The sequence below is a fragment of the Tursiops truncatus genome, chromosome 9, assembly GCF_011762595.2.
Source record: "Tursiops truncatus isolate mTurTru1 chromosome 9, mTurTru1.mat.Y, whole genome shotgun sequence".
Taxonomy (NCBI): Eukaryota; Metazoa; Chordata; class Mammalia; order Artiodactyla; family Delphinidae; genus Tursiops; species Tursiops truncatus.
Genome location: NC_047042.1, coordinates 12,979,316 through 13,004,179, shown reverse-complemented (window position 1 = coordinate 13,004,179; position 24,864 = coordinate 12,979,316). Strand labels below are relative to the sequence as shown.

The following is a 24,864-nucleotide window of genomic DNA, read 5'->3' as shown; positions in this document are numbered from 1 at the left end:
GTTATTTAGTAACGTCTTGTTTAGCCTCCATGTGTTTGTGTTTTTTACGTTTTTTTTCCCTGTAATGCATTACTAATCTCATAGCGTTGTGGTCAGAAAAGATGCTTGATATGATTTCAATTTTGTTAAATTTACTGAGGCTTGATTTGTGACCCAAGATGTGATCTATCCTGGGGATGTTCTGTGCGTACTTGAGAAGAAAATGTAATCTGCTGTTTTTGGATGGAATGTCCTATAAATATCAATTAAGTCTCTCTGGCCTATTGTGTCATTTAAAGCTTCTGTTTCCTTATTTATTTTCATTTTGGATGATCTGTCCATTGGTGTTAGTGAGATGTTAAAGTCCCCCACTACTGTTGTGTTACTGTCAATTTCCTCTTTTATAGCTGTTAGCAGTTGTCTTATGTATTGAGGTGCTCCTATCTTGGGTGCATATATATTTATAATTGTTATATCTTCTTGGATTGATCCCTTCATCATTATGTAGTGTCCTTGCTTGTCACTTGTAACATTCTTGATTTTAAAGTCTATTTTATCTGATGTGAGGATTGCTACTCCAGCTTTCTTTTGATTTCCGTTTGCGTGGAATATCTTTTTCCATCCCCTCGCTTTCAGTCTGTATATGTCCCTAAGTCTGAAGTGGGTCTCTTGTAGACCGCATATATATGGGTCTTGTTTTTGTATCCATTCAGTAAGCCTGTGTCTTTTGGTTGGAGCGTTTAATTCACGTTTAAGGTAATTATCGATATGTATGTTCCTATGACCATTTTCTTAATTGTTCTGGGTTTGTTTTGGTAGATCCTTTTCTTCTCTTGTGTTTTCCACTTAGAGAAGTTCCTTTAGCATTTGTTGTAGAGCTGGTTTGCTGGTGCTGAATTCTCTTAGCTTTTGCTTGTCTGTAAAGCTTTTGATTTCTCCATCGAATCTGAATGAGATTCTTGCTGGATAGAATAATCTTGGTTGTAGGTTCTTCCCTTTCATCACTTTAAGTATATCATGCCACTGTCTTCTGGCTTGTAGAGTTTCTGCTGAGAAATCAGCTGTTAACCTTATGGGAGTTCCCTTGTATGTTATTTGTCATTTTTCCCTTGCTGCTTTCCATAAGTTTACTTTGTCTTTAATTTTTGCCAATTTGATTACTATGTGTCTCGGTGTGTTTCTCCTAGGGTTCATCCTGTATGGGACTCTCTGTGCTTCCTGGACTTAGGTGGCTATTTCCTTTCCCATGTTAGGGAAGTTTTCGATAATCTCTCTAGATATTTTCTCTGGTCCTTTCTCTCTCTCTTCTCCTTCTGGGACCTGTATAATGCAAATGTTGTTGCATTTAATGTTGTCCCAAAGGTCTCTTAGGCTGTCTGCATTTCTTTTCATTCTTTTTTATTTATTCTGTCTGCAGCAGTGAATTCCTCCATTCTGTCTTTCAGGTCACTTATCCGTTCTTCTGCGTCAGTTATTCTGCTATTGATTCCTTCTAGTGTAGTTTTCATTTCAGTTATTTTATTGTTCATCTCTGTTTATTTGTTCTTTAGTTCTTCTAGGTCTTTGTTAAACATTTCTTGCATCTTCTCAATCTTTGCCTCCATTCTTTTTCCGAGGTCCTGGATCATCTTCACTATCATTATTCTGAATTCTTCTTCTGGAAGGTTTGCCTATCTCCACTTCATTTAGTTGTTTTTCTGGGGTCTTATCTTGTTTCTTCACCTGGTACATAGTTCTCTGCCCTTTCATTTTGTCTGTCTTCCTGTGAATGTAGTTTTTGTTCCACAGGCTACAGGATTGTAGTTCTTCTTTCTTCTGCTGTCTGCCCTCTGGTGGATGAAGCTAAGAGGCTTGTGTAAGTTTCCTGATGGGAGGGAGTGGTGGTGGGTAGAGCTGCCTGTTGCTCTGGTGGGCAGAGCTCAGTAAAACTTTAATCTGCTTGCCTGCTGATGGGTGCGGCTGGGTTCCCTCCCTGTTGCTGTTTGACCTGAGGCAACCCAACACTGGAGCGTACCTGGGCTCTTTGGTGGGGCTAATGGCAGACTCTGGGAGGGCTCACGCCAAGGAGTACTTCCCAGAACTTCTGCTGCCAGTGTCCTTGTCCCCACAGTGAGCCACAGCCACCCCCTACCTCTGCAGGAGACCCTCCAACACTAGCAGGTAGGTCTGGTTCAGTCTCCCCTGGCATCACTGCTCCTTCCCCTGGGTCCTGATGTGCACACTACTTTGTGTATGCCCTCCAAGAGTGGAGTCTTTGTTTCCCCCAGTCCTGGCGAAGTCCTGCAGTCAAATCCCACCAGCTTGAAAGTCTGATTCTCTAGGAATTCCTCCTTCCGTTGCCAGACCCCCAGGTTGGGAAGCCTGACGTGGGTCTCAGAACCTTCACTCCAGTAGGTGGACTTCTGTGGTATAAGTGTTCTCCAGTCTGTGAGTCACCCACTCAGCAGTCATGGGATTTGATTTTACTGTGATTGCGCCCCTCCTACCATCTCCTTGTGGCTTCTCCTTTGTCTTTGGATGTGGGGTATCTTTTTTGGTGAGTTCCAGTGTCTTCCTGTCGATGATAGTCCAGCAGCTAGTTGTGATTTTGGTGTTCTCACGAGAGGGAGTGAGAGCACGTCCTTCTACTCTGCCATCTTGGTTCTCCATAGTCATTTTTAAATGAAAATTGTTTATTAAACATTTATATTTTCAAAAGAAATAGTTGTATAAAATGTATAACCTCAAGCCAAGAGAAGGAGCCTTCAGTGGAACCTCTGGGAGGATTTGGTTTTTGTTCCCCAGAGCTTGGTAGATAGTAGATTGATATATGATTCATGCCTGAGATATTTAGAGAGCCAGAGGATGTCTGGAGGGCTGTGGTTTGGGAAGCCACTGCTGTTCTGCGGATCAGGGTGAGAAAGAGAAAAACATTGTGTGGTTAAGACCCTGTCTAAGAGGGCAGGAGGAAGCTGGTGGTGCTGATGACAACTGGGAGTGAGGAAGGACTCAAAAGTGATCAGCTGGAAAAAAGATAGATTCACCCTGGAGGTAAGAGATGCCCACTGATGGGGTGGGGGAAGTCTTTGAAGAACCCAGTAAAGTGCCCCATGTGACAAGTAGGCTTTAAACTCCTGTCAAGCCCAGAGAGCAACCAAACTAACTCACCATGATAGTACCAATTAAGTAAGACCTTTCTTGCTGACCGTGCCTCTTCTTTTCCTCACATCCCTCCAGTTCTGGCCAACCATGCAGGCATTAGAAACTGAGCAAATGGGGAGCTACAGAGAGCTGTATTCTGTCACTATTGGGCACTAATGTTTTTTCCCAAGTGCTACTGATTTTCTTGAAAATGCTATTTCCACATAGTTGATATTCAGTAGATATTTATCAAATCAATGTTAGTGGAACATAATGTTGTAACTAATTTATTAAAAATGAAATGACTCTCCAGGTTCCTATTTGGGATTTGAGCACTGTGGTAAGTGCGCTTTTCCTTCCTCACGTTTTGCTTTAAGGCACTAGAGTTGGTGAGCAGCTTTAATTAGCTTGCCCTGATCTCTTTATAACCTTAGTCTTGTGTCTTCTTAAGTGATTTTCTAACTGCAGCCAGGAACAGCGTGAGGGAGAATAGTGTAATCTAGTGTTCTGAGGTTATCCCACTTTTTCTTCAAATATCTTACATAGAGACCCAACACAGATAAAGGTGGAACTGTTCAGATTCAGACAGGGCAAAGAGAGGTGGGGGCATTGTCCCCTGTAGATTGGTTGAAATATTGGCTCTATCACTTATAACTTAGGTGACTTTGGATAAGTTATTTAACCTTCCCAAGTACAATGGTCTCATCTGCAAATTCTAGGGTTTATTGTAAGGATTAAATGAGATAATGTATGTGACATGATTGGCATTTAGGAACTATTCAAGAAATGTTAGCTATTCTGCCTTTGCTGCTGCTGCCTCCCCCTCATCCTCTTTCTCTTCTTCCTCAAACATGGGGGCAAGTTGAATGGTTTTCAGGTTCCTGTTCTAACTAATTACTTGTATAGTCTGTTATTCCATGGATGTAGATATACAAATAGTTTTGCTTTATCATTTCTGCTTGTATCTGTGTATCTAGCCATGTATCTATCTACCTACCTACCTATCATCTGTATCATCTATCTAATCTACTTACATTTTTTATGTACTGTATAAGACACAGACATGTGATGCCTCTTTACCCCTTCATTTTTCAGTTTGTATTTTATAAAAAAATGGAATTCTATTATGTAGCCAGAGTACAATTACCAAAATCAGTAAATGAATACTGAAACAATATTAGTATATAATTTACAGACCTTATTGATAATTTGTCAGTTGTTTCAGTTAAGTCCTTTATAGCAAAGGAAAACCCAAACTCTGCATTGTATTCGATTGTCATGTCACGTTAGCCTCCTTTAATCTGGGTTTTTCTTTGTGGTTCTTGGGTCTTTCTGTGTAGTTCATGGTTTGACATTTTTTGTTTTTGTTTTTGTTTTTGTTTTGCGGTACGCTGGCCTCTCACCGCTGCGGCCTCTCCCGCTGCGGAGCACAGGCTCGTGACGCGCAGGCTCAGCGGCCATGGCTCACGGGACCAGCCGCTCCGCAGCATGGGGGATCCTCCCAGACCGGGGCACGAACCCGCGTCCCCTGCATCTGCAGGCGGACCCTCAACCACTGCGCCACCAGAGAAGCCCGGTTTGACATTTTTTGAAGTGTGCAGGTCAATTATTTTAGTAGAATGCTCCTCAATTTGGATTTTTCTGATGTTTCGTTATGAGTAGATTCAGGTTAAGTACTTTTGATAGTCATGCCAGAGAAGTAATGCTGAGTTCTTCTCAGTGCATTGTATCGGGTAATGCAAGCTGTCTATTGCTAGCAATGTAACTTTGATGATTGGGTTAAAGATGGTATCTGCTAGGTTTCTCCACTGTAAAGTTATTGTTTTACCTGTTATAGTTAAAAGAATATAGTGTTGGCAAGGGGGTCATACTTTAAGACTATGTAAATATTCTCTTACTTGCTCAAACTATCTCCACTGTTTTTATCATACATTGATGATTCTTGCCTGAGTTTACTATTATTATGATGATGTTAAATAGTGATTTTCTAATTCCACCATTTCTTTTACATTTATGAACTGACTTTTTTACTACAAGGGAGAGCTCTCTCTTTCCTTTATTTATTTATGTCAGTTTGGGCTCTTTTATTCATATGTTATTCAATCAGTTACAATCCTTTACTATCATGATTTATTTTTGATGCTCAAATTGTCCAGATTTGGCCAGTGGGAACACCTTCAAACTATCCCCTGTATATTTTTGATATGTCCTCATCATCCTTTGAGCACTTTCTTAATTTTTGGCACAAGATACTCCACATTTATTTAGGTCCTCCCCCACACCCCTTCCCCCAAGCCTGGAATTAACCATTTCTCCAAGGAGCCCTGGTTCCGTTGGGGGCGAATCGTATTTAAGAACCAAGATCTGAGCACTAGATCTGCTCATAACTGCAAACTTTTAAAACCCATTAGTTTATTCTGCAAGTGATTATTTTACCCAGCACCATTACATGTTATACTGTTTTTCCTGGCTTCATGTTATTTATTTCTCTGTTTTTGGCTTTGGTGTAACTATGTGTATTTGCTTACTCAGGAAGCACTGCTTACTCAGAAGTCTGCATTTTTGGAAAGACTTTGTTCCCAACTTTGGGCAGTTCAAAGATTACTGGATTTTGTTTGATATCATTCTTACTTGGGTCACTTTTATTCTTTTTTTTCATTGATCTCTATTAAATAAAGATGTAGACTGTGCTTAATTGAGTACTTTTCTCTTGGCAGTGGAACAAGGCTAAAGGTGATTCTTGTTAATTTGTTACTCAGTTGAGTTATCCATTTATCTGGATTTGATTTGAGATGATGTTTAGTCTCTGTAAAGAGGTCAGTACTGAACATTTCTGTGTTCTTTGCCTAAAATGTCCCTTCATAGGCTGACGTAGTGCTGCTATTTGGAGTGTGGGAATCAGCTATAGGGAATTGGTTTTATGTGAGAGTCTGGCTGGGTTTTTATTTTCTTTTCTGCTCATATTTTATCTACTCATGTTTTATATTTATGTAATTTAAAATTTGATTTTTCTCCTGAAAATGAAAAATATATAAAATGGTAATTCTCTTTATTCTTTAATAATTTTATGGGGCATCTGTCGGAATGTGAGCTGCATTCATCTTGTACAAAATATTGACTCTTGGAATGTAGATATAACTCCTAGTAGTTTCTTTCGAATAGATTCCATGAAAATATATTTGAATTCTTAATTTAAGGGCATATTCTGCAATTTATATTCATTATATCATTGTGATTTATAATAGTTTTTTCCCTTCCTATTTGAATAAGTCTTCTGAGATTTAGGATAATCTGTGTGTGTGTGTGTGTGTGTGTGTGTGTGTGTGTGTGTGTGTGTGTACTTACATGATTGGGCATGTAGTTAAAGTCACTTTTAGTGGGATGCTTTGGCATGATCACCAAAGCTTTTGCAGTTGTAGACTGTTTGGATGATGAGAGTTTTGAAGACTTTTTATTTCTTTTCCATAAAAAACACACTGTATATTATAAGCAAGATAGTATCTTGACACCCAGTTACCCCTTACTCTTGTCTGCCCTGTAAAAAAACATTTATTTTGATAGTTTATGTGAAGAATATCATAGGCATGCGTGAAACAGTACAAAATACAAAAATATGCACCAGTCAGTTGATGAGTATTTATTAAGTTTCCACTGCCTGCTTAGTGTTATACTAACTAGTTGGGGGAAATGAAACGTATGCATAAGAAGCAATTGTCAAACAAAATATATTTTTAAATATTAGTATCATCAAATTGGATATCATAAAAAAGTGGTAATTCTGTATTACCAGCTATCATCAGTATAAGCATTTTTTCTTAGTATGCTACTTTTTGCTGCATTGTACTCATACTGCTTAATTTACAGATTTATTTGCCTTTTCTGACTAGGAACATATACTTATTAGTATTTCAGATGTTTTAGGTGCTGTACGATTAATCAGCCAATTTTGCTGCCTCTCTGTGATAGAGATTGGGGGATCTAATTTCATAGGTTATTGAGGTAGCAAACCATATTAGTCACATTTTTGGTCTTTGAACAATGTATGAACTATTAATACTCATGGAAATATTTTCCAAAAATGGTTACATTGTAATGAGTGTCAAAACGTCAATAATTAGTTACAGAATCACAGCAAGTAGCTTTGTGACCTTGGGTAAGGCACTTAATCTCTCAGGACCTCATTTTTCTCAATAGTAATTCAAATAGGATAATAAAATTTACCTCATGTAATTCTTGTGAGACTTAAATCAGATAACACATACAAAGCACCAGCACAGTTCCTGGAACATAGCAAGTGCTCTGTACATGTTAACTATTATCATTATTATTACCGCCATCACCCTAAATACCACTCTTGCTTTATGGAGTCCTTGGTTAAGTGTTAGTTTTGATTGGTTAGCATGTTTGCAGTGAGGTCTCTTGCCCTATTGAGGTTTACAGGAATCTCAATGAATCCTGCTGAGGTTAGTTTTGTAATCTTGCATGTAGAAATGTACGTATCTTACAGTTAAAAATGCTGTATCTGTGACCTGAGGGAAAAAGAAAAAATAATCCACCAAAACAGGGTGTGACTGTGAGAATCTAAATCATTATGCATGTGACAGAAGGACAAACCCTATTAAACGCAAGGTGTGATTGTGGGAAATCTTTCAGATCAACAGGAAGGTTTTTCACAATGCCAATTGAAATCTTCAGACATCCTGTTCAGATGAAGGAGAACCAGGTTGGGAAACTGAAAACTTCAGTGTTAGTTCTAGTTTTGCTATTGACTGGCTTTATGACTTTAGACAAGTCACTTAACCTCTGTGGGCCTCAGTTTTCTCATCTGTAAAGCAAGAATTTTTGCCCCCGGTCCGTTCAACTCTAATATTCCTTGGGGTACTTTTAGACATACAAAATGAAATTTGCATGCCATTCTTAAATTTATTTATTTTTTGGCATTTTATGGTGGAAAATTTTAAGGTTACATAAAAGTAGAATGAATAGTATAATGGCTCTTGAGGTGCACATTATCCAGCTTAATAATTATCAACTCATGGCCAATCTTATTTTGCCTACAACCCCACCTATTCTCCCTCCCCTGATTACGTAAAAGCAAATCTCAGACTTAATATCATTTCATTTCTAAATATTTCAGAATATGTTTAAAAGAAAAGGACTCTTTTTAAAGCATAAACACCCAGTGTCATCACATGTAAATTAAAAAAACCCTGTAATTCCTTAATATCAGATATGCAGTTGATGTTCAGATTTTCCCAATTCTCTCTCTTTCGTTTTATAGTTTGTTAATTTAAATTGGGATCCAAATGAAGTCTAATTATTGCAGTTGATTGATATGTCTCTTAAATCTCCTTTAATTTATAGTTGCTTCTCAATCTCTTTTTTCTTAAAATTTATTTGTTTAAAAAAACCCACTTTGTCTTGTTGGGTAGGTTGAATTTTGCTGATTACATTCCCATGTTGTTTAATTTTTGTCGTTATTATTTACAAATTGACATATCTATAGGTTTGCTCAGGTTTTGGTTTGAGGTTTTTTTTTTTTTTTGGTCAAGAATATGTCATAGAAGGTGGTGTGTAGTTGCCCTGGAGCACATGGGCTGGCTATTGCTCTTGTTTGTGATGTTAGCAGCCATTGATGGTGATTGCCTAGATCTGTTAATCCATTAGGAGTTACAAAATGATGACACCCTGATTCTGCCGTTCCTTCTTCATATATTGATTGGAACACTTCCAGAAACATAATGTTCCCTTCATCAACTGTCTGATTACCCTGAGTATAGATCATTAAGGAAAGGCAGGATAGATACAAATTCTTTCTGTTTACCAATTGTCATAATAATGAATTTATTCCCTAGTATCTTCCTAATGATTAAAAAAATATCATTAGGAACTCACAGAATTTAACATATTTGTTGTGTTTCAATCCACTGCAGCTGTTATCCTCACTGATACTCAAAATGGTCCCATCTTTGGCCAGTGGAGGCCTTTTTAAGTTGGCTTCTGCATACTCTTGACATGACTAATAGTCTGATAGCTTCTTTGGTTTCTGGTATAACAATATATTCCAGGTGCATTTTGTACATTTCCTGCCCTATCCTGTAATCAACCATTTCCCCAAGGAATCTTAATTTCTTTTAGTGGAAAATGGCATTTAGAGACCACCATCTGGATACTGGTGACGCTCATTGCTGCTGGGTTAGTCTTTGCTTCTAGGCCTTTTAAGTGGACAGATAAGAAAATAAATATTTTTTAAAAACAAAATGCATTGAGTTCATAATCTTTTAATTCAGAAACAATCTATACACTAGAAAATGATCAGGGAAAGAAGTCCAGATATTTGTATACATTTTGAAGGATTACATTATTTACTGTAAAATATTTTATTGCTTCTGTTCTCCTTTCAGATAAACAATCTATTTTTGGAGTTTCTATAGCTGCTGGAATGATACTAACTTTAAACATACTCCTGTTTTGGTTAAGGAGAAAAGGGAAACAAAAAGTTAGACATGATTAAGAAGAAAAATGAGTGAAACCAGGAGTGGGCAGGCCAGAGCATCTGGTATTCAGGGCAAATATTAAAAGACAAGAAATCTTTTCCATTTAGTTTCCCTTCCCTTGCATTTTTTACTTATGTCTGGAAGTTCGTTTTGCTTTATAGTCAGTGTTCGTAAGAACCACAAGATGGCGAGATTGCTCCTTAAAATGAATGTGGGTGAGTAAGGGGGTGGGGTAGTGGAGAGAGATAGAGGAGAGAGGAGAGAGAGAGAAAGATGTTCCTCTCTGATTTTCCATAACCTCCTTGGTTTTCCTTACCTCCCTTACTTGAATATAAAATAGAACTAACATGCTTAAATTTTTCCTCTGTAATTTGGATTTTGATCGTGGTCTTTTTTGGAATTGTATAACTAAAAATAAAATGAAAAAGAACTATCTGGATCCCATGCTTACCATTTTTTCAGCTCTTTGTTAAATTATTAATAAATGATTCAGTCTTCACATTGCCACCAGAGTAATCTTTGCAAAATACCATTTTGGTAATGTCAGTTTCCTGTTTTAAATTTATTGTTATAAATATTTGTTGATTATGGTATTGGTTGTCAGTATTTAAGTAGTTAACTCAAGTGTAAGGTGAAAGGTGGAATAATTTTTGACTCATATTACCAAAAATATGTTATTATTGTCAAGTTTCTTTTCTAAAATGAACATGTGCTAGTTTCCAAGTACAAAAACTTTCAATTTTAATGGGTTGTTAAACAACATAAATGCAATGCTTAGAATATTTATTCTCCTCATCATTTAAACATACGTCAAGGCAATTTTTGTTATTCTCAATATTTTGTGGAAAGGGCAAGCTACTATGTTACTAGTATATTAATCAGTGCATATTTATTAACTAAGTATATTTAGCTCTCAATGTAATGTACTTTGCTTATGCTGTGTTATCAAATTGAATCCTCATAATATATCTATGAGATAAATGTGAATACTCTGCACATTGAGGCTCAGGGAGATTAAATGAATTGTTGAAGATTTAGTAGTTAGCAGAGCTATAATTTCAATTCAGATTTTTTTCAATCCTAAAACTCATCCTCTTATTCACTATGCCATACTGCCTCCGTGAGGGTAACTATTTATATTTCTCTTTAATAGAAATACTTGGAAGCTGTAATTTAAAGTAATTAGGATATTTGTGCCTCCCCCTTGTTGTAAGCTGAACAAGAGAATTTGTATCACAAGGCAATTATTATGGTGCCTTTTTATTTAGCAAACTGTTCGTTTTTTTGAGCATGTTTTCCTGCAGGCCTTTGTTTAGAAGACTTCATTTAGAGTTCTGCTGATGGGTGAGGGGCCTCTCTTTGTCTCATTTGAGGCATTTGGGCTCCTGGCCAGAAGCCTGAGCTCCTGATATTCTCTACCTAGAGTGGACTGAAGCTAATTCATTCTCTTGACTTCCTGTTGAGATAGCAGGTGGTTCACTAGCACTTAGTGTTCCTGCCTTACAGTGGAGCTTCTCTCTGCTCCTGGAGGCCTGTTTTATGCTGGGGATACTGGTGGTTTAAAAGCCATTGTGTTCAAGACTGGAAGTGTGGTCTAGGATGCCCTTTACAGCTATAAACTAGCTGCTCTGAAATAGAAATTCTTTAAATATTTCGTAGAATTCACTAGTGAAGCCTCTGGTCTTAGACATTTGTTTGTTGGGTGGTTTTGGATTACTGACTTAATCTCCTTACCAGTAATTGGTCTGTTCAGATTTTCTGTTTCTTCATGATTCAGTCTTGGAGTTTCTAGAAATCTATCCATTTCTCCTAGGTTGTCCAATTTGTTGGTGTATAATTGTTCATAGTAGTCTGTTTTGATTCTTTGTATTTCTATGGTGTCAGTTGTAACATCTCTTTCATTTCTGATTTTATTTACTTGAGTTCTTGCTCTCATTTTTTGGTGAGTCTAACTAAAGGTTTGCCAATTTTGTTTACCTTTTCAAAGAACTAGCTCTTAGTTTCATTGATCTTTTCTATTGTATTTTTAGTCTCTCTTTTATTTATTTCTTTTCTGTTCTTTGATATTTTCTTCCTTCTACTAACTTTGGGCTTCATTTGTTCTTGTTTTTCTGGTTACTTTAGGTACAAAGTTAGGTTGTTTATTGGAGATCTTACTTGTTTCTTGATGTAGGAGTTCATCGTATGAACTTTGCCCTTAGAACTGCTTTTGCTGCATCCCATAATTTAGGTATGTTGTATTTCCATTTTCATTTGACTGAAAGAATTTTTTGATTTATGTTTTGATTCCTTCTTTGACACATTGGTTGTTCAGTAACATGTTGTTTAATCTCTATATATTTGTGAATTTTCTACTTTTCTCCTTGTAATTGATTTCTAGTTTCATACCATTGTGGTCAGAAAATATGCTTGACATGACTTTGGTGTTATTAAGTTTATTAAGACTTGTTTTGTGGCACATGATTTATTCTGAGGAAGTTCCATGTGTGCTTAAGAAGAAATGTGTATTTTGCTGCTGATGGATGAATGTTCTGTAAATGTTTGTTAAATCCATCTGGTTTAACATGTAGTTTAAGTCCAATATTTCCTTATTATTTTCTGTTTAGATGATCTAGCCATTGTTGAAAGTGGGTTATTGAAGTACCCTACTATTATTGTATTGCTGTCTGTTTCTCCCTTCAGGTCTGTTAATATTTGCTTTATATATCTAGGTGCTTCTCTGTTGGGTGCATAAATATTTACAAATATTATATCCTCTTGTTAGACTGACCCTTTTATCATTATATCAATATAAAGACCTTTGTCTGTTATTTTAGTCTCTGTCCTAAAGTCTACCTTATCTGATATAAGTATAGATACCTCTGCTTTCTTTTGGTTTCCATTTGCATGGAGTATCTTTTTCCATGCCTTCACTTTCAGTCTGTGTCCTTAAAGCTGAAGTGAATCTCTTGTAGGCAGCATATAGTTGGGTCTTGTTCATTTTATCCATTTAGCCACTTTGTGTCTTCTGATTGGAAAATTTAGTCCATGTACATTTAAAGTAATTATTGATAGCTATGGATTTACTGTTGCCGTTTTGTTAATTGTTTTCTGGTTGTTTTGTCATTTCTTTGTTCCTTTCTTTCCCTGTGTTCTTCTTCCTTTGTGATTTGATGATTTTCTGTAGTGGTATGCTGAGATTTCTTTCTCTTTCTCTTTTGTGTATCTACTATAGGTTTTGCACTGTGTTACCATGAGGCTTACATAAAATATCTTATAGCTAAAATAGTCTGTTTTAAGCTGACCTAACAACCTAACTTCAAATGTATAAGAAGATTCTACATTTTTACACTGTTCTCCAACATTTGATGTTTTTGATGTCACAATTTAAATCTTTTTAATATTGTGTATTCATTAACAAATTATTGTAGTTATAGGTGGTGTTAATATTTTTAATTTTAATCTTTATACCAGAGTTATAAGCGATTTACCCACCACCATTACAATATTCGAGTATTCTGAATTTAACCACATATTTATCTGTACCAGTGAGTTTTATACTTTCATATGTTTTAATGTTACTAATTAGCATCCTTTTGTTTCAGCTTGAAGAAATCCCTTTAACATGTCTTGTAAGACTAGTGGTGATAAATTCCTTCAGCTTTTGTTTGTCTGGAAACTCTTTATTTCTCTTTCAATTCTGAATGACTGTTTTGTTGGGTAGAGTATTCTTGTTTGGCAGTCTTTTTTATTTCCTTTCAGCACTTTGAATGTCTCATCCCGCTGCCTTCTGACCTGCAAGGTTATTGTAGAATCCACTGATAGTCTTATGAGGGTTCCCTTGTATGTAACAAGTTGCTTTTCTGTTGCTGCTTTTAAGGTTTTTGTCTTTGACAATTTAATTATAATGTCTGGGTGTGAATTTCTTTAGATTTATCATATTTGGTACTTCTTGGGCTGCCTAGATTTGGATGTCTGTTTTTTTCCCCCAGGTTAGGGAAGTTTTCAGCCATTATTTCTTTGAATAAGGTCCCCCCTGTCTTCTAGGATCCTTATAATGTGTATATTGGCCCATTTTTTAGTGCGCTATAAGTCTCTTAAGCTATCTTCACTCCTTTTTTAGTCTTTTTTCTTTTTTCTTCACTGAGTGGATGTATTCCACTGCTCTGTCTTCTAATTCACTGACTCTTTCTTCCACTTGATCTAGTCTGCTGTTGAACCTTTCTATTGAATTTTTCAGTTCAGTTATTTTATTCTTTATCTCTGTACTTTCTGTTTGGTACTTTGTAATACCGTCAGTCTCTGTTGAAATTCTCACTTTGTTCATGCATTGCTTTCCTGACCTCTGTGAGCATCTTTCTGAGCATTATTTTGAACTCTGTCAGGTAAATCACTTTTCTCTGTTTCATTAAGGTTGGTTTCTGGAGATTTATATTGTTCTCTTGTTTGGAACATATTCCCTTGTTTCTTCATTTTCCTTGAATGCTTGTGTCGGTTTTTGTGCATTAGCTAAACAGCACCTCTTTCAGTCTTGAGAGAATGTTCTTGTGTAGGAGATGAATCCTGTTAATCAGCACAGCCTGAACTCCTGGATGCCTCTCACACCTTTGTGACTGTCCAAGCCACTGTCCTTCTTCATGCCTTTTAGTAGTTGAGGGTATGAGAAGACGCATCTAAGTTCCAAAGGGGATGATTGTAGCCAGCACTTAGATACAGGCTGATTAGAAGCCAGACCCTCAGGCAACAGCTGGGAAAGTATGCCATCAGGCACTTTCTGGGGAGAAACTGGAAGGTAGGCTTTTTGTATTCTCCCTTGCACTGAGCCCTGAGCCCATTACAAACTGCTTATTTGTTTGCTATAGTCCAGTGGGACTTGTTAACTGCAAGCACTGTTGACAGTCAGAGCCAGGTGATCTGGGGACCCATCTCCCAGGCGGTAGCTGCAAAAGGTGGGGCACAAGACATGTGTAGAAGGTCCTTCTGGAGAGATGATGGTGACCTGGTTTTATTGTTGGAGTGAGCTGGATGGAGAAGGTGGGGTAAGCACCCACTGATTCTTTCAGGTTCCAGGTAGGATCAGTTAGATGTTGTCAATTAGTGTCTAGACCCTTAGGCAACAGCTTGTAAAGTATGAAGTCAAACCCTTTCCAGGGAAAGACTGGGAGATGGATGTTTTCACTGCTCCTTCAGTCCTGAGACCTGGGGGGATAGTTGTGTTCAGTGCTTATGATGCTATCAGTAACTTCTTTGTTTGCTGTAGTCCTGTAGGACTCATGAATGCTGGCTATAAGAGATAGGAGTTTTAGGGGACTGTTTCTCAGGTGGGAGACTTAAAGGTTGGGACACTAGATGTCTGTACTGCCTGTTCCTCAGGGAGAAGCTGGGAGTTTGGGTTTTCCTCCTAATTGTATGGTTTTGTGCCTGGAGTGAGGTTTATGATGAGAGTGTCTCAGCCTTTCCTACCAGTTTCAATATGGGTATTGTCTCTGTTGCCCAATGTATAGGAGTCATTCATCTGGATTTCTCTAGTTGCTCAGTTCCCAGATTTCTCTCAGAGAGAGGTGCTTTGTGTGTAGCTGTACAAGCACTGTGTCCATGGGAGGAGGAAATTGGCCTCCTATATCATCATTTTGTTCAAAAAGAAAACAAAACAGAATAAAAGCCTCTTTAGTTTCTTTATTAATTAATTTGTTTTTTAAAGGTAATTGTTTTTATATAACCAGTATTCATTCATTGATTCATTTGGTAACCGTTACTGAATTCTATTCTGGATGCTGGCAGTACAGCAGTAAATTCAATAGAAAAAACTCTCTAGAGCATACCTTTGAGTAGGGAGGATACAGAAAATAAATAAACTATATTATATATCTTCTGGTGATAAGAGGTGTGAAGTCAAATATAATGAGGTAAGGGGGCTTAAGAGTGAAAAGTGAGAGTGATCTTTCATAAAAGTTCTTCAGGGAAGACCTCTCTAATAAGGAGACATTTCAGTGCAGAGTTGGAGGATGTGAGGGAGTGAGGTATGTACATATATGGAGTGAAATAGAGTGTTCCAGGTTGCTGGAGAAGCAAGCAAAATATATGGGATTTGGAGACAGAGTTATGTAGCTCCTCATATAACCTTTATTATCCAACAGTAAGCACCAGGACTGAGGAGAGCAGGATAAAATATTTTTATGTTCTTTTCTTTTCTTTTCTTTTAAAAATATTTATTTATTTATTTGGCTGCGCTGGGTCTTTGTTGCGGCATGCGGGATCTAGTTCCCTGACCAGGGATTGAACCTGGGCCCCCTACATTGGGAATATGGAGTCTTAACCACTGGACCACCAGGGAAGTCCCTTTGTGTTCTTTTAATTTTTGCTGATGGCAACAAAAAGTGACACCTTCACCTTCTCTTTGTAATCCTAAAAAGCACTGGCAGGAGATGTATTAATTCTATTTATGTTCAAATTTTAAGTTATCATTTATATTTTCTTTGCATACTTGAAAAAATATGTAAATAGAACCTAGGGAGACATTGTTTTGTTTTACTTTGTATATTGTTTTGTATACAGCAGGAGTAGCAAGTACCTATTGGAGTCTGGAAGGTCAGTTAATGATTGAATCAGACTGAAGCATAAAGGATTAAGGAGGGGTGTAGAGTGCGGCAAATTGGAGAATTTATGCCGTGTGTAAAGGGAAGAACTATTACTCAACTCTAATTGATTATTGCCATGTGAGGATGTGAGCCGAGTTTTGAATGTATTTTCTGGTTTTTCAAGAAAAGCCAGAAATTTGTATATTATGTGCTATCTCCTGATCTTTAAATGTTGGAAACTAAGTAAATACATTTCAAAACACTCTTCAGGCCAGACAAAACATTTGTACAATGGGGATCTGGCCCACGAGTCACCAGTTTGCAACCTTCTGGGGTATAACACCATAATTAAATTTTACAGCCTCCTTCAAGGGATAGTGTAGACCTAATAGTAACAAAATGCTGTAGGATTTCTGGATACAGATGGTTTTAACACACTATTGTACTGTTGCTCTCCCTGGGTGGTGCTGAATATGTCTATTCTTGTTGTCTTAGGGTATGGTCAGACAGGTCCACTGTCTCAGCGAGCTGGGTACGATGCTGTTGCCTCTGCTATTTCTGGTCTGATGCACATCACAGGGCCTGAGGTAGGTATCCTTCTTTAGAATATTCATATTTTTCCCCCTATTTATTCCAAAGAGATTTTCATCTTTACTAACCCCATAGGCTTAAACATGAGTTAATTTTAGGAAAAAACCATGGAAAGTGAATGATGTTAAAAATGGAAATGTTTATTATGAATGTACTTGAGGCTTAATGTCATTATGGCCCCATGGAAAAGAACAACCTTTTTAGCAAGAAGCAATAGATCAAGTGGAGAACACATTTTCCATATGTATTATATCATTCAAGCTTAGTAAAGGCACCTTTGTGTGACTTAGGAATATTCCTCGTGTGAAGTAGAATGGCTGACTAGACTAGTCCGCGGATGTCCATTTCTACCAGAGTACTTTCATTTGATGTATATACATAGTGGAGGGTTTCTTTTTCCCTCTGGAGTATTATAAGTGGTTGTTTATTTTAAAATTTGTTACTTAATGCTCGGACATAGTTGTGTCTGATTGTTAATGCATTAGATTCTGACAGTGAAAGAATTATTTGATTTTATAACCACATTCCTTCTCCATTGGTGATAGGAAGTTCCCCAAAAGTATATAGAGGACCAAAATGTGGATGGTTAGATCAAAGACTCTTAGAAAATGGACTCTTGGGGAAAACTAAGCATGCCGTTTAATAAAGTAAAAAAAAAGTGTGAAAGCTTAGTAAATAAAAATACTAAAAAAATCCACTTCCAAAACAAATTAGATTGATAGCCTTAAAACACTTTTTCCAGTAGGTATTCCTTCCCTCAACCACTTTCTTCAGTTAATTCTTCAGGAAATATTGCTGCAGTGTTGGGATAAAATGAGGCAGAATGACCTCAAGTCTTTTTTTTTTTTTTTTTTTTTACAGATTTTACTTCTTTTTATTATTTTAGAGTAGGTGTTGGGATTTCAGTGACTTAAAATATATGGTCTTTTGTACTTTCTTTGTTTCATTTTCACAAGTCTTAGAAAGAATGTGTGTGGCTTTTCCTTACAATATTCAAGGGCACCAATTTTCTTTCTGTCCATTGAGAGAATGAAGCATGGATATATCTCTTTGCTCTTTCCCATAGAGATACTTATATGGTCAAGACATTATTTTTGTGAGTGGGTGGTTTTATTTAATAGCATTGTACTCAATTGTGAGTATGTGAAAAGATATGAGATATCTTTTCTCATAAGATAAGATATATAAATTTGTATATTCAAATATTAAAATGAATTAACTCAAAAACACCTGAGGTAGATGAGGTCAAAGCTTACTCCTTTAGTACATACACAGCGTGTGCTCAACCATATTATTTATCAGTCAGTAACTCGCCTCTTGTATTATCCTCAGGAGATTTTTGTTCTGGTTAACAAATAACAACAACACTAATTGCATGCTTACTATGTGCCAAGCATTATTTTAGGTACTTCACGTGTATTACATTAAATAAACTCGGCTTCTTTCACACGGACACATCTCTCACTTCTCAATTCATCCACCCAATGAATGGTTATTGTACATATACAGAGGGAATCCTCTGTATGCTGGCTACTATGGCAGTTACTGGGAATTAAACAGGCAACAGGTAGGCACAGTCCTTAAATGGAGAAGACAAACATTAACAGAAAAGAAATATTAAACAAGTAAAAAGAGCTCTAAAGAAGAGTACAGGATGCTACTGACGTATATAACAGTGTGCCTCAGGCCATTTTAATACTTCCAGAGATTCTGCAAAATGTGGTTTGACAGCAAAGGATAAAAGCAGCCTGAAGAGAATCAGCCCATGCTGGGAATCCCCCTTTAAGGAGTTGTTTCCCCCTGATACCAGCAGTATATGACAGTTCACCAAGCCTCTCAGCAGAAGTTCCACAGGAGGGATCACTTCTGAGAGCCCTGGCTGATATTTTTAACCAGCTAATGCAGATGCACTGTTGCGAGTTATATCATGTTGCGTATGAAGTTTTATCTACCTGCCCAGCTGTGTATTTGTGCTGTAGCATAACTCCATGTTGTCAGATGACTGATTGGAACCCAGGCTTCCTCACCCTATTCAGTGCAGCCTAATGTTGTCAGGATGGTTGGTCAGGAAAGGCTTCTCTGGGGGCCAGATATTTAAGGTGGGATGCAGTTAAGCACTAACCTGGTGACTCTAGGGCAACACCATGCATGACATCTAAATGCTGGAGAGTCTGGTGGGTTTGAGGAGCTAGTCTCATTGGATTATTGTGAGCTAGCAAAGAAGGGGAAGAGTGAGGTTGGAGATGCAGGGAACTTATTGTTTATGGACCTACTATATTAGTTAAGAGTTTGAAGAGACGGAAAGATACATTATCATATATACATATTTTTTAGTGATGATCTAATATATTTCTGCCTGGAAAATGAGTGATGTTCCCAAAGTATAGACTATTATTATGATGAGAAAACTCAAAATGCATGGTTTTTCTATAGTGGACTCATAATATTATTTTTATCCCAAAGGGGCATCAGCTAAATGTGTAATATAGGATAAAATCTATGAAAGTAGTCTTTATGATGAGATTTAAGCAAACTAGTTACAGTTACCTCCAACTAAATCTAAAATCTAGCCTTTTAGGTAATGCTGTGGTATTGTTGGATAAAATTCAGATTTGATAACGGAGAAAAGAGAACTGACGTTGAGTACCTACACTGTGCTAGACCCATGCTTGATGTTTTCCGTCTGCTTTTATGTTTTCATTCTTACATTGATCCTTCCAGGTGTAGGTATTGATAAATTCTGTAACTGAAGCTTAAGGGCTTAGGTAACTTGTACAGGGTGCCCAGGTATGTAAAATGCTAAAGCCATACTTTGAACCCAGTCTGCTTTACATCTTCTAGCTATATATAGTACCTTCTGTACTATAGCCACTCTCCATGCTGCCTGAAGAATGAAGCCTGATTTTTATTGTATTTGCATCTTGCTTATGCTTGCTATTGATACGATATGTTGCACTGTAGTGAATAGACCATTTGGTGGAGTGAGAAAGCAGTCAACTAAGAGTCTGGAGGCCTGGCTGTATCTCATTCACTCCTGTGTAATGTTTACCTGGCTGCCTAAAAGGGGCACCAGGAGGGCATAAGCCTCATAAGACCATGGTCTTTGCTTGCTCACTGCGGTATCTCATTGCCTAGAACAGAGCCTGGCACTTTCTAAGCACTCAATAAATAAATGCTGAATGAATGAATAAATGAATACTTGGCACTGTGCTATGTGATCTGGAACATATCGTATAGCTTCTCTCTTTCGATGAAGTGCATCTGGAAGTGATGTTCACACAGCTCCTCTTCCAGATATTGTAAAGAGAAAATAAATGTCTTTTATAGAATGTAAAAGTATAAACATGTATAATGTAATGTATTACCCATAAGAGTCAGCAGTTTCTTGGTATATCTGTAGATTCCTCAGCTCCACCCTCAGAGATACTGATTTGTGGGTAGAGCCCACAAATATGCATATTTAATGATGGCCCCAAGCGCTTCTGATGGAGATGGTTGCGGATCGCACTTGGAAACATTATGAGAGGTGTTATTGTTAAAAATCCCTTTGCATAGACTCTGACAGAAGTAAATGACTTGTTAAGGTCTATATATTATGTTTAAATTAGAATCTTGTGCTCCAAATAAAATTATGTTCCATTATTTTTTATGTTCATGGCTCTATGCTAACCAGTTATTACTCAAAAGGGATATCATCTATCTATCTATCTGTCTATCATCTATCTAATTTTTTTAATGCATAGGGAATATGGAGAGGGTATTGAGAATGAAACCAATGAGCATGAGAGATTCTGGAAAGTAAATGACTCAGACATATGTAATACATGTTCTAAGTAATAATTCACCTTACATTTAAACATCAAGAATTATATCAATCAATGAAAAAGATGTATTGACCATATGTGAATAGTATTGTTTTACATACCATAAAGAATTTAATAAGTTACTCTATAAGTAATAATTTGATTGACTAGATTAGATACATACTCATGGAAAGTTAGAAAATGATAGAAAACTGCATAAAATTAAGTGGAACATTATGTAGCAGGCAATATAGAGAACTGTAAGAGTTTCTAATCCTTTCTTGGGAATAAACAGCCTTTGAAAGCCCTTGAGTTTCATGATCCTAGAGGCCTGGGGCTGGGGAATGTGTGTGTATGTGTGTGGGTGAGTGTTTGGGTGTGTGTGTGTCTGCATATGTGATGCTGACAATGAGGTAAGTTTTTTGCAAGCAGCCAAGAGGGGTAGATGTGTGAGGGCAAGGGGGTATGGTGCCAGTTGTCAGCTATTTCTGTGAGAACTTCCACGGTAGGGAAAGCCTCTTATTCAACTTTATGTCCTTGTGCCCCGTATAACAGATACTCTTCAAATTTTTTTAAAATTTAATTAATAAAATCTTCAAAATCTAATTTATGGCCTACATGGAATCTGTTGGAGAGAAATTACTATAACTTACTACAAGTAAAATATAAATGTGGCTCAGAGTGGGATTTCAGAAAAGTGGTGGGATTTGAGTTGAATGGTACCTGGAAAGGTGAATAGGATTCAGATGGATTGAGGCATTCCTAGTAGAGATCGCAGAGTGAACACAGATAGGGAAGTAGAAAGGAATCAGGCATACCTAGAGAAGAGCAATAGGCCAGCCATGGAAGAGCTGAGAGTTAAAGTTTCAGAGTACTGGGGGAAACTTGATTAAGGCCATGCTTTGGAAAGTCTTCAAGGTCAAGCAAAGAAATTGAAATGTTATTTGCTCACAGTGAAGTTAGGGAGGTTTTTCAGAAGGGGAGTGACATGATGAAAGCTGTGCTTCCTAAGATTAGTTTGGTCCATATGTGCAGGATGGATTACATCAAGTTTACAAGCGATGCTTCTTAGATATTTATCTCCCCCTTTAAAAACTAAGGACACACAAACAATTACACAAAAGGAAAATAGTCCTACATTGCTATCCAAAGGCACTGTATTGTATTTAGTTTGTATTTTTGAAGAGGTAATACATTCACATAATGCTAAATCTACAAGAAACAAGTATGTTGACTATATAATTTATCATACAAATCAGGACTCTTTTAAGAGTGAAAGAGAGCTCTCTATATAATAACCAGGTTTGTCTTTGTCACTCTGTATCTGAGTTTACAATGTAAATCTCCTTCCCTCTGTCCTCAATTCACCTGCTTCTCAGAGACAGTCAGTGGTATCACTTTTCTTTTGCATCCTTTCAGAGATGTTCTACTGAAAAACAAGCACAATAGTCTTCCCCCATCTTTTTTTTTTTAATAAGTGGTTCTTTTTAAAAAAATATTTATTTATTTTATTTTTGGCTGCATGGGGTCTCAGTTGCAGGACGTGGGATCTTTATTGAGGCATGCGGGATCTTTCGTTGTGGTGTGTGGGCTCCTCTCTAGTTGTGGCGTGCGGGCTGTCTAGTTGTGGTGTGCGGGATCCAGAGCACATGGGCTCTGTAGCTGTGGCACGTAGGCTCTCTAGTTGTGGCTCACTTGCTCAGTAGTTGAGGCGCACAGGCTTAGTTGCTCTGCGGCATGTGAGATCTTAGTTCCCCGACCAGGGATCGAACCTGCGTCCCCTGCATTGGAAGGCGGGTTCTCAACCACTGGACCACCAGGGAAGTCCCTAACCTACTTATTTCTTATGTCATTTCTGAGCTTGAGGTATCCTGTGCTCTAGCAATGGTTTTCATCTGTGGATAGTAATCTTCACTCCACTCCAGGGGAGTTTTAAAATGATGTGTGGGATGGTTGTGTTGTACTGGTATTTAGTGCTTGGGGTAGGGATGAGTAAACATCCTTAAGGTATGGGACAGCTCATGAATCTAGAATGTCACCTCCAAAATGCCAGTAGTGCCCCTATTGAAAGCCTTAACTAGATACACAGGACTTTTGGTCATCTCTTATGACTTGGTTTTTTTCTTAGCTTCCTTAGGGAAAATTTGCCACTTCTTTCTCTATGCGCCAATGTAATTTTCATTATGTTGCTTATTGTATGTTGATCTGTCTCTGACTTTGGAATGTAAGTGCCTGAATTCAGGGAGTGTCTTTGGGATATTTTTGTATATCCCTAGAGTATAACACAGATCCACTACAGAGTTGGTGCTCATTGATTATTTGTTATATATGAATTTGGAATCTTTAAGGATTCAACTTCAGTTTGATAATAACAGGTTGATACATGTAGCAATAGCTATAGCATTTGAGATTCCTTTTGGAGTTCTTTAACGGACATACTTAAAAATAAAAGGAGAGTCTTCTATTGGGTGGAACATTTCATATAAGCCTCATACTCAGAAAATGTGAATAGGGAATTTTTGGGTTATGACTGGAAAAATATGGTAAAACATTTGGAAAAAACATTCAGCTTGAGGTAACGATTAAAAGTCATTTAAACAAGTTTTTTCCTAATGTTTTCGCTTTCTGAATCTTATGAAAGAAAATACCTCCCCCTCTTTTTTTTTTTTTTCTATCTCAGTAAGTGGTTACTTTTGAGAGCATTGTGTTCGTTTTGAGTCATCATGCTTTGAAAAAGTGTTATAATCAGAGAAAATCCTAAAAAGAATGGCCAAAATTATCCCAGGGATATAAATAGTTTCTTCAATGAGAAAGTCTATAGGGACTGGATCTGTTTGCCATAGATAAGGCAAAGAAATGATTTGAGTGCCATTTTCATCTGTTTTGGGGAGGATGTGGAAAGTTGTTTTTATTGTTCATAGAACAATGAATAAGAGAAAATGAGCCCATATCAGAGAAGATATTTTAGTTAGCTAAATGAAGAGCTTTTTGACCATCAGGATATTGAACCTTGCCATGCATGAAGAAACAGGTCATGCGGTTTCTGTTAGCATGGCGGAGAGAAAGATCCTGTCCTGGCTTGAAATCCCAGTCCCACATGACATCTCTGAACCTTGTTTTTCTCATTTGTAAAAATGAGAGTACTAACACACGTCTTGGAAAATGTACTCAGATTAAATGAGATAATGTGTAGGCAAACACCTGGGAAATAGTGCTAGTTCTTTTCCCTTTCTGGTGCATGCCTGGCATGTATTAGATACTCAATAACTGCTCTGTTTCCTCTGGAGATCTTTAAGGAGAGAGGGATAAGCATCTTCCTGGATGATTTAGAAATTTACCTGCCTAAAGGCAGGAAGTTGGACCAAATGATCCTTAGAGAGTTTTTCAGCTTTAGGAGTCTTTATGTACTGTTTTATTTTGGAAATTAACACAATAGAATTTCTTTCTCTTTTTTAAAAGCTCTTTTGTAGGAAAGATTGGCTAGTCAAGGATGTAGTGTTTAATTCATACTGTCATTTTACACAGTAAAAAGGAAAATGCAGAGTGTCTTGAGTGGCTGTTTGAACCGCAGAGACTTTTGATGGAAAGTTAATGAGAGCTTAAATTCTGAGTTAGTAACTTCTCTAGGAGATTGGACTGCATGGCAAATCACAATGTGTATTCTACACTCAAGCATTTTTATCTAAGTAAAATCAGGGTAAAGGGACTGTAAAGGAGGAGATTAAAGGGGTCCCTGAAAGGGCAGCGTGCAGCTTTGAAGAAATAAAGGGAAATAAGGTTTAGCTCAGTTAGTCTTAGTTCTGAACCATGTTCTTCTCACCCATGTTGCCCCCTGGACTGGCTGTCGAGAACCATAACCCTGTTTAGTTGTAACTGAGGAATAGCTTCCACGTTAACTTTTGAGAAAATAGTTTAATTTCTGTCTTTCATTGCATGTTCAAGGAGGAGGAGACTTCTGCACTTCTGGCCGGAAAAGTTCTAAAATATTAGGAGGATTAATATTTAAATCTGTGTAAAAACGATGCCTTTAAGTAGAGTCAGACGTACTTTTAGTCATCTCTAAGTCATTCTTTTTATAGATTGAGGATAAGCAAGTGCAGAAATAATAAATACTTGGCCTGAAGTCATAGTCACTGGAAAAGAACTTTGAACTTTTAATAAAGCTTACGTTTGTGCTAGTAAATCATAATCCCTGTCCTGAGGGGTAAGAAATGTTGAGAAACTTTTCACTACAGAGCTATGGGATGTGCTCCTACAAAACTCTCAGAGCCTGATTGAATTAAGGATTTTCAGGTTTAGGCGCACTGATTCCGATTT

General features: G+C 37.3%; 1 protein-coding gene across 2 annotated transcripts in view; it reads left to right on the top strand.

Annotated features, from left to right (window-relative positions):
* SUGCT (succinyl-CoA:glutarate-CoA transferase) overlaps positions 1-24,864 on the top strand; it is a 689,175-nt gene that overhangs the window by 48,858 nt on the left and 615,453 nt on the right. For both annotated transcript variants that reach the window (XM_073809536.1, XM_033862875.2), the window contains exon 7: positions 16,649-16,740. In XM_073809536.1, coding sequence (XP_073665637.1) covers positions 16,649-16,740 — 92 coding nt within the window. The remainder of the gene's footprint in view (positions 1-16,648; positions 16,741-24,864) is intronic.